Below are 16,302 nucleotides of genomic sequence, written 5' to 3' on the forward strand. Positions count from 1 at the left end.
TTTTTTTTTTATCTTTTCCTTTTGGTAGGCGGGCCTCTCACTGTTGTGGCCTCTCCCGTTGCGGAGCACAAGCTCCGGACGCGCAGGCCCAGCGGCCATGGCTCACGGGCCCAGCCGCTCCGCAGCATGTGGGATCTTCCCGGACCGGGGCACGAACCCACGTCCCCCGCATCGGCAGGCGGACTCTCAACCACCGCGCCACCAGGGAAGCCCTTAGCAAATTTTTAAGTATACAGGATAGTATTGCTCTTAGGCTCTCTAGGCTGAGCAGTAGATCTCTAGGATTTATTCATCTGGCATAGCCAGAACTCTGTACCCTTTGACTAATACCTCCCCATTCCCTCCTTCCCCCAGCCCATTCTCTCTGCTTCTATGAATTTTACTATTTTCGATTCATCATATAATGGTATCGAGTAGTATTTGTGCCTGTGCCTGGCTTATGTCCCTTAGCATAACATCCTCCAGGTTCCTCCATGTTGTCACAAATGGCAGGATTTTCTTCTTTTTTAAGTTTATGTGCAGCTTTAAATAAAGTCAAGGAGAAAAACAATAACAAAACTGACATTGCCAAAATGGTGACCTGTTTCTCCTGAGGTGCCAGTGCAGGGACACACATCCCCAGAGGGCCTGAGACACATACGTGGGCTTAAGACCCCCACCCACCCAAGGGAACTGCAGGAATCCTGCTAGCTTGGTGCCCGAGAGCATGAATGGCCCTGGCTGTGCCCATCCTGACTCCTCCCAGCTGCCAATTCCTCCTGCCTCCCGGTCTCCCCTAGAAGTGGAGCCGTTTAAGTCTCTGTACCTCTCGGAGAAGATCCTGCTGCGGCTCCTGAAACATCCCAACGTGATCCAGGAGCTGAAGTGTGATGAGAAGAACAAGAAGGCCCCGGAACACTACCTGTACCAGCGCAACCGCCCTGTGGACTACTTTGTGCTACTTCTGCAGGTGAGTGGGAAAGCCACGGACCCCCCAAGGGCAAGACAGGACCTCTCTAGACTGGAGAGGAACGGCCATGCCTCCTCTGTGCCAGGCTCCAAGGCTCGGCTGGCTGCCCTGGGAGCAAGGCCAGTTGGTGTGGGTGTTTGTCCGCGACGCTCAGAGGGGACAGGTGTGACTGGCTGGCGTCCTGGAGTGGTGGGATCTTGATGGCATTTAATCTGACATCAGTGATGTTTGTGGTGGGATGCAGTGGGTACCTCCCAGCAGAGGGGTTCTGCCGCTGAATTTCCAAACCTGCTGCCCTACAGAATCGCTAACACCTCCTTGTCTCTGCTTGGCCATGCCCGGGAATGCAACTGTGCACTGCCTCCCAAACTTCAGGCACTTCTTGTTTCAGGCCCTTCTCTCTGTTGAGCTGAAATCTCACCATCTCTGATTTCCACCCACTGGTCCTTGCTCTGCTCTCTGAAAGCACACAGAACACATCCGCTCTCTCTACCACACTTCAGCCTTTGCAGTCCCTTAATCTTCTCCTCCTTCAGAAGACTGGGAAGGGAATAAACGAGCAAATGAAAGAGGGGCAGCATCTTCCCGGTACTCACAGGAGTAGAGTCACCCTTTGCCCCGGGTGCCTGGAAAGGCCTGTAAGTAAGTGTCAGGCATGGTTCCAGCACTAGGTAGTGCTGGTGTCCTGGCCTGGCTCCACCATTAACTCCGTCCCTATTCCCTGTCTCTTTCCAACAGAATCTGGTGAACCCTAAATACAGTGATTGTCTTAAAATCTTCATTAAACTCACGTTGACTTAGAAAGGGCCTCTCTGTTACAGTTCCCCTGCAGCCTGTCTGCTCGGACTCGGTAGTGTGCCTCACACCCATCCTTCCAGATAGCCTCAATAAAATGCCCTCTCTTCTCCAGAAATGGAGTTGCATTCTTTACTGTTGGAAATGGAGAAGTGTCCTGTTACATCGTTTATATAACACAAGGAACACATAGAGTCTTATGCCTAATATAAACTTAACCATTTTCAAATAAATCTTGGAGGCGTAAAATGTAGTGGCAAGAATGTAGGTTCAGAAATTGGAAAGATCTAGCTTTAAAGTCTAACTAACCGTGACCGAGCTATTTAACCTCTCTGAGCCTCAGAAATGATTCATCTATAAACTGGGAATAAAAATAGTACAGGCTTCATAGGGTGTGGGCGGATCCATGCAGTGGATTTCAGGCCCATAGACGCACACTATATGCACAAGCTTCTCACAGAATCAGGCTTTATCTCAGCCAGACTTAGAGATGGTTTAGTCTCAGACTACACCTGTGGGGCAGTTTACAGGGTTCTGGGCTAGCTGGTGCCTGGACCCGCATCATGGAAGAGCCATTACAGTCTGCAGGGAAAGCTTGGATGTACATGACAGGATGCTGCTTTATGAACTAAGCAAGTCATTTACTGCCAAGGCCTTCTGAAGTTGGAGTTGCTGTTTCTGAAACGTATCCAGACAGAATTCACATTTCCCTGTGATAAGATTTTAAGTCCACTTACTATCCAAGCAGAAGTGCTTAGGGTCGTAATCACTAGTAGATCTGGAAGTGCTGTCCACACCCTTAGTACACTTCCTTCTTTCTCCAGGGTAAAGTGGAGGTGGAGGTTGGTAAGGAAGGCCTTCGCTTCGAGAACGGAGCCTTTACCTACTATGGTGTCCCAGCCATCATGACCACTGCTTGCTCAGGTATTCCAGTTTCCAAGCCATAGCTTATTGGGGAAGCAGTAGGACAGTGGAGAAAATGCATCTGGGTTCAAGTTGTGACTCCCGTTATGGACCCTGAACAAGCCTTTTACCTTCCCAGGCTTTAGATGTGGAAGTACATGGTAGACTGTAACATTACCCAGTGTTAGGGATGGATAGTGGTAATTTTCAATATGAAAAGACAAGTTTATTTTACTTTTTACACTTCCACCTGATTGCCCTGTTTTTACAGGGTTGATTGGTGCTGTGGGTGGGGTGGAAGAGGGAGAATTCCTTTAAGAAGGTGTGTTTTCTGAATTGCCTCTGAAACACACTGCATCCTTCTGTCCTTAGATAACGATGTGCGGAAGGTTGGAAGTCTGGCTGGATCCTCTGTCCTTCGTATGTATCTCTCAAACCCCTCCCTCATCCTCCCTGCTGTGGTCCTGCCTCAGCCCACTCTGGGGACCTGGACCGAGCACTCTCAGCCTGGGCTAGGGCTAACACAAATGCTGGCAGCCTCTTTGTATGCTCTGCCAGGAACACTGCTTTCTGCCAGGTACCCACGGACCACAGGGGGCTTAGTTTCTGCGTGTCTGGAATGTTTTCTGCTGCTTCTCTGCTCACGTGCAAATGACGAATGACGGGGGAGGGAGGTTGTGAGGGGAGGCCCCATTTATTGTCACCTGCCAGGGAATGCAGGCAGGTGATTTGTGTGCTCTGGTGGAGGTTCAGGCTTTCCTTCGCTGCTGTGATAATTCACCCACTGTCCTTTACTTGCAAACCCTAATACGCTATTATTGTGTCTGTGGCGGTTAGTAAGAAGTGACTGCAAGATCTTAGGACGTAAGTCCCAGGCTGGTGCGTATGTTGCTTATCTGCTTCTCTTTCCTCATTTACCACATCTCAGCTGGTGGAGAAGTGTCTGCAGCTGGCCGTGCATGCTGGTGGGGGCTGGCACGGGGCTGCTGGCGGGTGTCTTCTGTGCCTTCTGTGCTCTACCTTCTCTCTGTTTCCTGCATAAGTTATTGCACTTGTGCTTAGAGAGCATGGCATTTATTGTGATATAAGTGTGATCCAGAAAGCATTATTTCTCTAGATTTCTCTTTGATTCACCAGTCTGAATTTTGCATTGCTTTCAGCTCTTAGTGTTTATGGTGGCCATTTTAATGCCAAAGGGGTGTTTTTTCTCATCATAAGAAAGATTTTACATAGTGCTTTTTACTGGGATTTATCAGAGGGACCCAAAGCTTGATATCACAATCCGTGGCACATGAAAAGTAGATACCATTTTAACACAGAGAAACTAAAGAAATGACTTGCTCCAAATCACCCAGCAGGCTGGTGATTTACCTAGATGCATTCCGGTGTCCTGACTAGTTCACACAGCACAATGAAATAGAGATTTTAAATCCATCATGTTCCAGAATGTAATTTCTATGTGGAAATATTGGAACAATTTGCAGTGTAACTTCACATCCTAGCCCAGCAGATGTCTGAAATGAAGTTGAAGTAGCTGCCCACACCCAAGGGGTGGTCCAAGATGAGTTGAAGGAGAGCTGTAAAATAAAACATCCTCGTACATTATTATACTTATATAAACCAACAAATCTCAATTAAGGTTGATGAAGGAAGTGTCAGTTCTCAGAACAAGAAATCTAGATGGGAGAGGGATGGTCTACAGGACCTGGTAAACCTTGGTTCTCTAAAGGAGATTTCCACCATCCATCACACTGGGGATTGCTCATGGTAGAGTAACTCTTGGGATATGAAATGTTACCTAGACATGTTGGCCTTATTCTGGCTCTTCCATAAGACCAAAAGATGTGGGAACTCTAGGGGAAAAGAGCTACCTAAAGCTCCCAAGCCCATCTGATTTAGATGACTTTCTTTCTTTTAAAAAAAAGTTTTTCAAGTAGTAAGAAGATGTTATCTGGTTTCCTCCTTTCCTTCCTTCCTGTCTCTAGTTCTTTCTATCAAAATCCTTCCATTTTATATGTGAGACACAGTAAATTTGCAACACTAATCATCCTTCAAAACTGGTTAACTAAAAAGAAATATTAACCTCTCTTTCCCTCCCCACACTTCTGAGCATCTTTATCAATCTTCAGGAGGAAAACGAAATTAAATTAGCCTGTAGGGGTATGGAGACATTTTCCATCCTCCCTGCCAAGCCCTCCTTACCTAATACAGCAAAGCGTGAAGAACTCCAAAGACCACCACCCCACCCCCTGCCCCTCCTTGTTCCAGGTCCACCCTCAGCCCAGGTCCACCCAGCATCTTTCACTGGCCAAGGACCTCAGCTGTAGGTTGAGGAAGAGCTTAACCTGAGCCACAAGGCAGTAAACTCTTGTAGGGTCTCAGTCTACCAAACTACCCCTGTCCTTGATGCCAGCCTAGAGCTTTGTCAGCCTTGAGGGTAATAAAGGAGACAATGAGTTTGCCAGAACGCTGGCCCTGTGACCAATGCCTCACAGTTGAACTCGAGGTTACAAGTAAGTCCCTCTGCTTTTCCTGTGCAGGGCAAAGGGAACGCAGTCAGCACTATCTCCTTTGTCTTGGTTCTGATTGCCAGGGAACCCAGGAGGACCGTGGTGAGCCTGGCACTCTGGAGGAACGGGGCCTGAGCTCAGCGTGACCAGAACAGATGCCCACAGTGGTGTGCAATTGGAGAGAGAACAAGTCTCCTATCTGCTTGGCTGGGTATACATGTAATTTGTGGCCCAGAAGTGCTAGGATTCTTCTTGAGACAATGGGGTTTCTTATTCCAGTGTGTCTTGTGACACTAGGGGCCTGTTAAAATATTCTTTGACAAAGAATATGATTATTTGACAAAGCAAATGATTATCAGGTAGGTATAAGGCTTTCCCCTCCCCACTCCTTTGTACTATTGGATAATTTCAGGCAAGTCATCGGGCTCAGCAGCTAAGACTATGGAAGCCACCTATTTCAGTGTGCTGTCACCTGCACTCTGACTTCATTTAGCTCCTTGGAAGAGACTCTGGGAATGACCAGATAAGAGAGATGAAAACAGGTTCCTATGCAGAAACACTACTTGATCAGAGTCAAGGTCGGGAAAGGACTGGAGTATTGCTACACACTCCACCCCACCCAGGCCCCAAGCGATAGCCAGCACCATTTCAGACTCTGTGGGGAAAGAGAGAGAAGGAAAAGGGGATAGGAAGAGAGGTGGTTTGGAGCACTTGTACTTGCAAAGAAATGACTGATTTAGTTTATCAAGTTGATTTACATTAAGATTGCGAGAAATGCTGCCCTTCCTGTGTCCCAAGGCTCTAGCCACGCAGTTTCTCCCCCAGCACTGTGACCACAGAGGGAGCTCCTAGGAGTCTGAGGCAGGAGACAGCTTCCTCGAGGATGCCCCTAGTAGGAGCATGCACTTGCTTTCACCCCTCCCACAGGTGAGCTGGAGACCTGAGGCAGCGGGGAGAGCCCGGCGGGAATACAGTGCTGGGCTCCCAGCACATTTGCTGGCTCCAAAAGGCGCCTCAGACAGAACACTGCCCACACACACTCCCTGCTGGGGCACCGCCTGTTCTTGTCATTGGCGGGTCTGATCCCCTCAGAAATTATTGTGCATCTTTTTGGAAGACCTTCAGCAAAGTCTATTTTATTTTCTTCTTTCTGGAGAGTGACTTTGTGAGAGGATGCAATTTTCATGTTTCCAGAGGCAAGATTCACTTTGGCAGAGAAATGCGATGTTGTGAAGATCCGGGAACAGACTGTCTCACACGCTTTGCTCTTTGTCTCTCTCCTTTTATGTTTATCTTCCCTTACGCAACTCACAAATCCTTGACTCTTTAGTGCCCATCTCTGTGTCTCGTACCTTCGTCTTCAGCAGAGGGGACTCTCTGGCAGGCTCCCCAGGTAAACATGCATGGGGTCTCGATCTCCATAGATCCATGGGGTTTGCAAGAGGCCTTTGGTCTCTGTCACTGTCCCACATGAAAACTAGTCTCTCCCAACTAGTCTCTCCCAGGACCAAGGCACAGCACGTTGCACGGCTAACACTCACTTGTACTCACTGACCAGGCATTGCTGTTTCAATGGTGTCACGTGTGAACTTAGGCCCGAAGGATATATCTGTGTACGTAGATGGAGAAATGGTGGGGTGAGGAATGGTGTGAATTTTTCCTTATCATTTGTCTGACTGCAGAATGGAGGGTAAGGGGTGCAGCAGAAGAAAAATAGGAAGAAACAATGAAAGACTATGCTTTATTCCTATTTTTCCTCCATCTTTTCTTCTATATGGTCTCTGCCTTTAGCTAACCCACTAACCCCTCCTTATCTTTCTAGTAATGTTACTGTGTAGTGACCATATTCCCTCTAGCTCTGCTCATACAAAGGATGCTATATGTAAAATTTTCAAAACAACTTTTCATCAGGCTTAACCTCTCTTGTTAATTAAACAAAAGTTACTGGATTTTTTTTTTAATCAGGTAAAGTAGCTCCTCACAGAGCCACACAGTAACTCAAGGATTGAGTAGAATGTAATAAATCTGAACAATCAGTTAAGTGTTTATATTGTTTTCATCACTAGACGTTGATCTCTTAGGGTCATGGAGCAAGTAATGACCAAACTAAGAATTTGTTTGTTAAGTTACCTTGAAGTTAAAGCACAGCCCAATTTCCCATACCCTCTACATCTGTCTCCCTTATCCCAATGCTTTGGCGATGATTCTGAGGCCCCACCGTAGCCTCCGGCATCAAGAATCCAGTTATGTTTCACTGTCTGTATAGTAGACCCTCAACATTCAAAAGGCTCTGTTCTGGGACCTCAAACCCCCAAATTTGCAACTTCAGAACTACTTATGTTGATTTCTACTTTCTCACAAATCACATTTTTCCATCAAAAACCATCTGGTTCCCATGTTTATCTGGACGAGACGACTTAATCACCTTCTCAAATTTCACCAAAGTTTTCTCTCTTACTTAGTGGAGGTTTTCCACCAAGAAATAAATTTTTTTCTTGCTTTTTGAGAGCTCATGCCTTCATGATGACTACAGGAGTACTGTCAATGGGAGATGCCAGTCTGGTACCCTCCCCAGCTAAGTGGTCACCCCCACATGCCCATAAAATTAGAAATGACCACATCATGGACCTTCAAGATCCTTCCAATGTGAGGAATCTTGGTGAATGAAGAAAGTGCTAGGAAGCTTCAGCAGAAAGGAAAGATGGACATTTTTAAAAGATTTTCAACGAAAAGGATCAAAGCATTAAAAAAAAGAAAAGAATGACAGCATGAGAGCAGGAGTTATTTTTTTTAAAATTAACCCTTAGTTAACCAGACAACCTAGTTAATTATAACTTCCTACTTATGAAGGTTAGTTCTAGTTCATCGGTATTTATTATGAAAATTAAGGTGACTCATTTCTGCTGTGCAGTCCCCCTATAGGAGGTACTGAGTCTTCCGATCCAACTCTGGCTGGTGCCATGTGCTCCTGAGAGCTCTTTTAACCTTCCCCCCACTTTTCCATGACTGTGTGTGTTCAACCCAATAGGAAGCAGGGGAGGGCAAGGCCAGCTTATTCCCACCCTTGGTTTAACTCCGCAGAGTGAAGCAGTGATGGGCACAGCAGGAGAAAATGAGAGATGGGAACGTTCTGCTTCTCCTTCGGCTCTTTTCTTCCCACCATCTTCTGTCTCACCTCTTTCTGTAGCCAACTGCCAAGCTTTCCTAGCGACCGGGTGACATCCCCAGGACCTATAATTTGGTATTTCCCAGTAGCTCTTGCTTCTGTTCCATATCAGCAGAAGAAGCCTCAGTCATTGGATTTTTATGGAAAGCAGTTCTGGGCACACTCTGGTCCCATACTTGATTTATGATCCAGATACATTAATTTACGTATATTATGTCTTACCCCCATCTTAGATAAACCCTGGAAGTTAGGAATTATTGCTGGGCAACAATAGGTAAGGAAGCAGCTCTGAGAAATTAAGCCGTTGGGTCACTGTCAAAGGTGTAGTAAGAAGGTAGAAGGATGCGGACTGGTGTCCAAGTCTCTGAGGTCCTGTTCTAGGCCGGGACCTTGCTGCCCTTCTGAACGTGGGCGTGTTGTGCCCTCTAGAGGCTTGTTTGCATTTTGAAAACAGCTGTGCTAATGAACTAAGGTGCTCCCTCTGGGTTGAGCCCGGTGGTCCCTACACCAAATATTGCCACCATCACCCATAGGCAGTTTCCTTCTATTTGAGCCTTATTTGAAATAAGGAGAGCAGAGTGGTGTGTGGATTACCTCCAGAATGTGGTGTAATTAGCCAGATTTACAGGTGCTTTCATTTAAAAACAAAACTGCTGAGAGTACACGGCCCCACTGCAGATCTCCCCAGATTCATCCCTTTTTTCTTCTCCCAGTGGTGGAGATGATTCCAAGTTCCCCATGACAGTCCTTCCACAAAAGCACAAAGGCAGGAGAGAGGTCGCAAGCAAGGGTCCTTTTACAATGCCCAGTTGTCCATCTGTAATGTAGTCTGAGATCAGTGAGGTTAGATTTTCCCCAGAATATAAAGGGAGTACCTAAAAATAATCTTTTTACTTTGTGAAATGTGGTAAGTGGAAGTATTCCTTTGGGTCGGCTCTTGCATAGTAAACATTTGGGAACCATTAAAGCTCCATGTAACGTGAGTGAGTTCATCTGGACTCCTAACTTGGGCTGATTTGCAGGGTTCACATTGTAGCTTTGACAGAGAGCTTTTGGCATTTGGTTGTCTGATGTTGAATATTACCCCAGAATGATGAATTTTAATAATCCTAGTTTGTAATCCTGTAAGCCTATGTAATTAAATTCCCCCATCCAGTTTAGAGAACACAGATGCCCCGTGGCACAGTGACAATGACCAGAGTGAGCTATTCCTCCCCATCCCTCACTGATGCTTTGAAAGATGTAAGCGAGCAGCTGCTGAGCCCTACCTCCTCTCAAATCCCCAGACTGAAAAGGGGAGTGGGATGTTCTTCTGTGTCGTGGGTCCTGCCCCTGGGATAGAGTTGCGAAAACTCTCCAGACACAGGTGTCATGAGTAAAGCAGAACTGTGCATAGGTTTTCAGGGCCCCTGCCCATCAGTGCAGGATGAGGGGAGATTCCATCCAGTCCTAATTGCAGTTTAAAATCCTCTTCCTCCCCTTCTCCCACCCCGACCCAATTTTACCCCGGTGTCTTCTCCACCCAACCTCAGTAACTCCAACTTGCCATCCAGGACAGATATCTCTTGCAGACTGACCATGTGAAGTCTGCAGGAATGAGGTCTTCCACACTTCTCCACAGCACTTGGGGGTCTAGAGCAGGAAACCCTGCCCTCCGCCAGGGTTGCCCTCCTGCCAGTCTCTCCAGGGCCAGCTTGAGGGTATGATGTAAGAGCACAAGTGGACAAGGGATATGTCGGAAGCTTGGCCTGGGCCCTGTTGAGGGGTCCTGTGGTCAGTTTCATGCTCATCTGTCGCCTCTTAGACCTCTTTGCACTGTGCTTAGGATTCTCCTTCTCTCTTCACTCCCCCAAGCTGTGCCTCTGTGCTCTTAGGAAATGCCAGGGGGAATTATACAACTTGAAGTAGTTTGCCATGCTGCTGGGACACTCGTCTGTTACTGATTTCTTCTCTTTTTTTTTATTAAGAGTATTTCCATTTCCCTTGCTCAGGAACCTCTTGAGTGTATGTGCACAATTACCAAAATGCCGAGTCGTCAGCATCCTACCTGTTGAGGAATGTAAGGCTCTGGGACACAAAAACATTGGTCTTGCACAACATTCAGATGAGCTGGGACTTTCTTTGTCATGAAATGAGGATTCCTTTGTCATTTAAAAATTGATTTTATATACTCGACCTTTGTAAGACCGTTGTATCTTCTGGTGTTGGGAATCCTTTGGGATTTTATGAATAAAGCTTCAATAGCATTGTTTTTACTTTAAAAAAGACATGTTTTTCCTCCCAGCACAACAGTGATGTCGCTTGTGTTTGACATGTGGGTCCTTGTGAGTGACAGCAGGGTGACATGCTTGTGCTAGGTGCCAGTGAAGATGAGAGCTTTGGGGAGATCAGGGATGAAGCTGTTTCCTCTGTTTCCAACAGGGAGTAGAAGTGATTCAGGCAGAAGTTGTTAAGCAGATACAATAGGGTTGTGGTTCCCTGTCAGCCTCCCTGACCCTATCTTGAATTATGACATAAGGGATGAGGATGTAGAACAGCAGATGTGGGGTATGTGAAGCACGTGTCCCACCAGGCAAGGTGGAGGATTATCAAGGAGCAGTGGTCATTCCTCAGGGTAAATGAAACCACAAACGCCTGCCCACACTCTCTCTCTTCGTTCCAAACTGAGTTGAAGATAAAACCCACCAGATCAAGGTGTGATTTCCAGACTCTGCTCACACCAAAGAAGCTGCACTCCTGCAGGAGTGCCTGCCCCCCTTTCCCACAACCAACAGCCCTGAGGAAACACCACCGACTTACTTAGTCAGTCACCGCCTCAGAACAGCCACAGTGGGCCTAGGCAAGCCAGACCTCATCGGTTTGTTTTTAAGGGATCAGGACCAGACGTGAAATGGGTATTTCTCTGCCCAATGTTACTGCTGTTTACAGTCACCTTGGTGTTTCACTCTGTTCTCCGTGGCACCATCACTGTCCCTCTCGGCCCCTGGTCACTCTGGTGTCACCCAGTGGATAAGTAGGAGACCTGACTCCAGGACCCCCCGTTTCACATGCTCTTATTAAACAGACAGACAGACAGACAGACAGAAGGTCTTGATGCTCGCTGCGGCCTCTTCCTCAAGTTATGGGCCAAGGCCTGAGGCTTCTTGGTGCCCTTGGAGTCTCACTGCACACTATTTAACACTCCAGTGCATTTCTGGAGTGTTCTTCTACCCACCCCTCACTTCAAGAAGTCAGCTTCCCTAAAATGACTTAGGTTGCAGGGGGAAAGCCTTCTGATTCCAGGGTGATTGAGAGCCCTGAAACCTTTTTAAAACAAAATTTAGATTCTAAATAAAAACTCCTTCAGGGATTCTTAGGTGCTGATTTGTTCATTCTGTACATTTTTATTGAGTGCCTACTCTGGGCCAGGCACTGTGCTAGGTACCAGATGTACAACAATGACCAGAAAAGACAAGGTCTTTGCCCTCATAGAATTTATCATTGAACTGAGTAGACATTACAAATAAATACAAACATGTAATTAAGTAAAACTTGTGAAAAGTGCTTTAAAGAGATGAACAGGGGACAGTGATAGAGGGAAATAGGGGTAATCTTCTTAGGGTGGCCAGACCAGGTCTTCAGAGAAGGCGGTGTTTCAGCTGAGACCTAATGACTGAGAAGTGAGAGCAGGGGTGGGAATGGTGCTAAAATGGGGGGAGGGGGAGCAGGGGAAACGGCATCTGCTGAGGTGGGTATGCTTACATGGTTGAGGATCCCCAAGGTGGCCAGTAAGCTAGAGCAGAACAAGCAGGCGAGGAGAGGGAGCCCCAAGATGAGATCAGACAGGAAAGCAGGGCTCAAGTCATAGGGGGTTTAGGGGTCACAGCAAGGAGTATGGATTTTATTGAGATTCAACAGGAAGCTGATTTGTGTTTTTAAAATGTGCTTTTGACAGCTGAGGTGAGAACAGATTATGAGATTATAACTGGGGAGACCAGGCTGTGGTTCAGGCGAGGGTGATGGTAACTGGGACTTGAGTGGAGACAGAGGTAGGGGCAGATGAGTTTATTATGTCGGGGAAGTGGAGACTTGATGTGGGGCTGACAGATTGGCGGGAGTCACGGGAGACTCCCAGGTTTCTGGTTTGAGTAACAGCATGTATGTGAATGACACTGAGAAGGAGAAAACTGGAGGTGGAACCCTTAATTCTATAATCTGATCAAGGCAGTGATTATTCTGGTTCTAATGAGAAAATGATTCAACCTATGGTCATTTTAGTCTTTCCACTACTACGTGGTTTGCCAGACAACAATAACAGCCTGGCAGCTAAACACATCGACAGACCTTCAGAAGTCACTCCAAATAGATGCTAATCATTTTGATGGATGGCAGCATTATCTTAAGAGACAGAATTAAATTCCCAAGGTTCTTCCCCGAAAGAACCAAGGAGCAGAATCTCTGAGGAATCAGACTCTTCATTGGAGCACCTGAACTGAATCTGTGTTAGTTAGGAGAGGCTGACAGCCTCCCATTTCTCTTTTTTGGGAAGAAATGAAGAGTGGCGTCAGTTGGGAAGCAGAGGGGTGGGAGGGGCTTTGCGGTCTCTCATTCAGGGTTATTCTGTGGTGGAGATAATGCTAGGGTCACCTTAAGAACCTCTCTTCTCTTCTGTTGATCCTGGGAGGGTAGTTCACACAGTCCATTTTGAAACCAAGTGATGTGGTCTTAATTGAACTTTCCCAAGAAGTGGTTCTTGAAAATGGAAAAAGAAGCCGGCTCTGAACATTTAAGAGGCCTTTGACAGAAGGCCTGGAGGGTTATTCCAGCCTCCGGCCTTTGAGCCTAGAAAGAGCCCTGCCCTAGACCCACCCTTTAGGGGGCCTCTCTTTGGCCCTCCTCAGCTCCACGCCTCTCTGTGGGGTGAGTAGTTCACAGAGCCAAAGGGATGTACCACCCAGAGCTGTGTTCTTCCTTCTAGACCACGTTTCAGGTATGGAATTCCCCACCCAACCAGCTCTGGGAGACGGGGCCAGAAAGCCCTAGGGCAGAGCTGGTTCTCCCCCTACAGCCCATTTTCCAAAACTCTTAAGGAGCCTTATCTGGCCTGCTAGGTTTTTAAGAAGTTATATTTGTCAAAGACAAGGACAGAACATATTTTAACAGTTTATTGACATGATTTAAATATCTATCCACATGGTTTATGGGCCTCCACTTGTCCCCGGCCCTGCCAGTGTTGGGGCCTGCGTCATCCCCTCACCACGGTGAGGGCTGCTTACCTGTTCTGCGACAGGTGGTTTTTAGGGCAAACCTAAGGCCTCAGCCTTCCTAAAAGAAGGTTTGTGAATGGAGTTTATATAAAAGAACTCACCCCAATAGAGGGTCTCATGGTCTGGGGTAGCAACCCACACTCATAGAAGGGTCCTTATCTCCTGCACATACCCCAGAACGGAGAAAGGCAGCGGCCCACCCAGCTTCCCGCTTCTAGAGGTCGTGGGGAGCAGGAACCTGAGCTGAGTGGGGCCACGAGGCCTTAGGCATTTGATCCTCATAAATGGAGCAGCCAGGCATTTTCCTGGGCTCTGATGGGAGGGGAGAGGGCCCAGTCCACCACCCGGTGTTGCCATCACCTAAACATACTGCGAGACCTCGGTAAACGACACCCCTTTCTCTCTCTCCCTCTTTCTGTTCCCCTCTCCTTCCTCCCCACCCCTCCCTCCTTGCCTTTCCTCCCTCTCCTCTCTCTCACCCTCTGCAGTAAACCGGTCCCCTTCCCGCTGCAGCGGGTTGAACCGCTCCGAGTCTCCGAGCCGTGAGCGCAGCGACTTTGGGGGAAGCAACACCCAGCTGTGCAGTAGCAGCAACAACCTCTACACACCCGACTACTCAGTCCACATCCTCAGCGACGTGCAGTTTGTGAAGGTAGCTCCGCAGGGAGGGCTGTCCCCTCACTCCCAGCCAGCAGCATCCTGTTCCCCCTGTTCCAAGATAATGCTGCGTGGCAATTGCTCCCTGGCTTTCTAAAGGCCCTGGTTTCGGTTAGCTTTATTCTGTTCATTATTTGTCACCGTTATTGTCCCTTTGTTCGTTTGAACCATGATTGTTCATTAAGATCTCCTGATCCCCATTTTTCATTGTGGAGAAACTGAGGCACGAAGCGATAGGGAATTAGCTTGCCCGAGACAAGCTGCCGGCAGAACTGTTTCCTTTGGATGCCCGCCATTGGCACCAGGTTGATTTTATTTATTCAAGATAAATCTGCAGGTGATTAATAAACCGAGGGTATAGAAGAAACCATGCTATGATTTTACATGTGGATAAGATTTTACGTGTTAATATTTAAAGTCTAAAACACAGTTCAGCCTGTAAATATTATTATACCCCCTTGCTGTCACTGAGCTATGTGAAGAGAGCCGCTTTGCAAGTGCAGTAGAGAGAGGCAGCAGTGCTTATCGCCTTGTAATTAAGGAGGAGAGCTGTTTCTTCATACCCCTCATTGAGATTGGTATTGGACAGAAACATTCTAAGATTCCCTCCTTTCTCTTGCTTTGATAGGTTTTGTTTGTTTTGTTTGGTAGCATTCCACAAACCATTACACACTTGGCCTGAGATCAGAAGGGAACCCATTTACCTGAGTCCAACTAAACACCCAACGCACTCACTTGGTAACAGTCATCCCAGTTGCAGGCCGGGTGAGAGGTGTATGGAAATCACAAAGGTGGGAGGAGGTCCTTTCCTTCTGCTCAGAACACTGACCCTGATTATTTGAGGGTGGTGTGTGCTGGCTGGCTTTCTGTGTTCCAGAACTCTGCAAACACCCTGAACTAAAACTCAAGAGCGTTGAGAAAAGTAACCGTGGAGAAGAGGGGTCACTCCTGGGGGGTGGGCTGGGACAATGACTGTTGGTGGGGTGCTGTGTGCCATGCACTTTAAGTCCTTGAACGAATTTCCCACTGAGTCCTACAACCACCTTAACAGGTAGGTACTGTGTCATCCCCACTTTATAGACGACGTGGGAGCTTGAGGAGTATAAGGTCTCATGACTGGGACGTGGCACAGCCAAACTTCAGATTGAGTCTCTCTGTCTCCAGAGTCCAAGCCTTCAAGTCCTTGGGCTTTGGGGAGAGTTTAGAGAAATCAGAGCTGACAGAGCCTGGGAGAAGGGCTTTAGGCACTAACCCAACAACACGCATGGTGTGTATGACTGTGGACACTTACTAGTCTATCGTGGCAGTGAGAATGAACCTCAGAAAACCGCAGCCCACGATCCTCCTCCCTCTTGCTTCCAGCCCTGAAGCCCTCTCATTGCAGACCTTCCTCAGAAGTGGAGGTAGGAAAAAATGGGAGAAGAGAAATTCTGCTATAACTAACTCTTAGTGGTTTGTAGTACTGGGCATATGGTTTGTGGGAAAAGAAACTGAATGTCGCTATATGAGTCAGTGGTTCAACAGGTATTTACTGACTACCTGCTCGTGCTTGGCACTGAATAGGCATCAGCGAGATACCATGGTGAACAAGACAGCAAGCTCCTACCTTTCTAGAGCTTCCATGCTCCTAGGGGGAGAAAGATGATAAACAAGTAACTACATAAATAACCTAGGTAATCTAGGGGAGTGATGAAGGCTATGAAGGAAATAAACTGGGTCATGGGATAAACAGTGATTGGGCAGAGTTGGCAAGGAAGCTGCTTTAGAAATGGTTGTCAGAGCAGCCTGAGAGAGCAGGTCTCTTTTGTTGAGACCTGGAAGGGGATGTGGAGAGAATGTTCAAGATAGAAACAACAGAGGCAGGAAAGAGCTTGGTGGTCCAAGGAGGATCTTTGTTCTGGCGCGTTATGTGCAAAGACGAGGCCGATGTGAGTTGGGGATGGAGTGCTGGCAGCAATGTTGCCTGGCATCTTTAGGCCAGAGTATGGTGTCTGGATTCCGTTTTAAGTGCATTGGGAATTTTTGTTAAGTTTGCTTCTCGGGTCTTTCCATTTGTCTTAGTCCATTTGGGCTGCT

General features: G+C 47.3%; 1 protein-coding gene across 1 annotated transcript in view; it reads left to right on the top strand.

Moving 5' to 3' along the window:
- CNNM1 (cyclin and CBS domain divalent metal cation transport mediator 1) overlaps nt 1-16,302 on the top strand; it is a 48,518-nt gene that overhangs the window by 23,684 nt on the left and 8,532 nt on the right. Inside the window, exons 4-7 of the mRNA XM_027112270.1 lie at nt 780-949; nt 2,569-2,668; nt 3,020-3,067; nt 14,058-14,221. Of these exons, the coding sequence (XP_026968071.1) occupies nt 780-949; nt 2,569-2,668; nt 3,020-3,067; nt 14,058-14,221 (482 nt within the window). The remainder of the gene's footprint in view (nt 1-779; nt 950-2,568; nt 2,669-3,019; nt 3,068-14,057; nt 14,222-16,302) is intronic.

This window comes from Aethalodelphis obliquidens, unplaced genomic scaffold (genome assembly GCF_003676395.1).
Source record: "Aethalodelphis obliquidens isolate GAN/ISIS:26980383/991018 unplaced genomic scaffold, ASM367639v1 scaffold11, whole genome shotgun sequence".
In the NCBI taxonomy this organism is placed as follows: domain Eukaryota; kingdom Metazoa; phylum Chordata; class Mammalia; order Artiodactyla; family Delphinidae; genus Aethalodelphis; species Aethalodelphis obliquidens.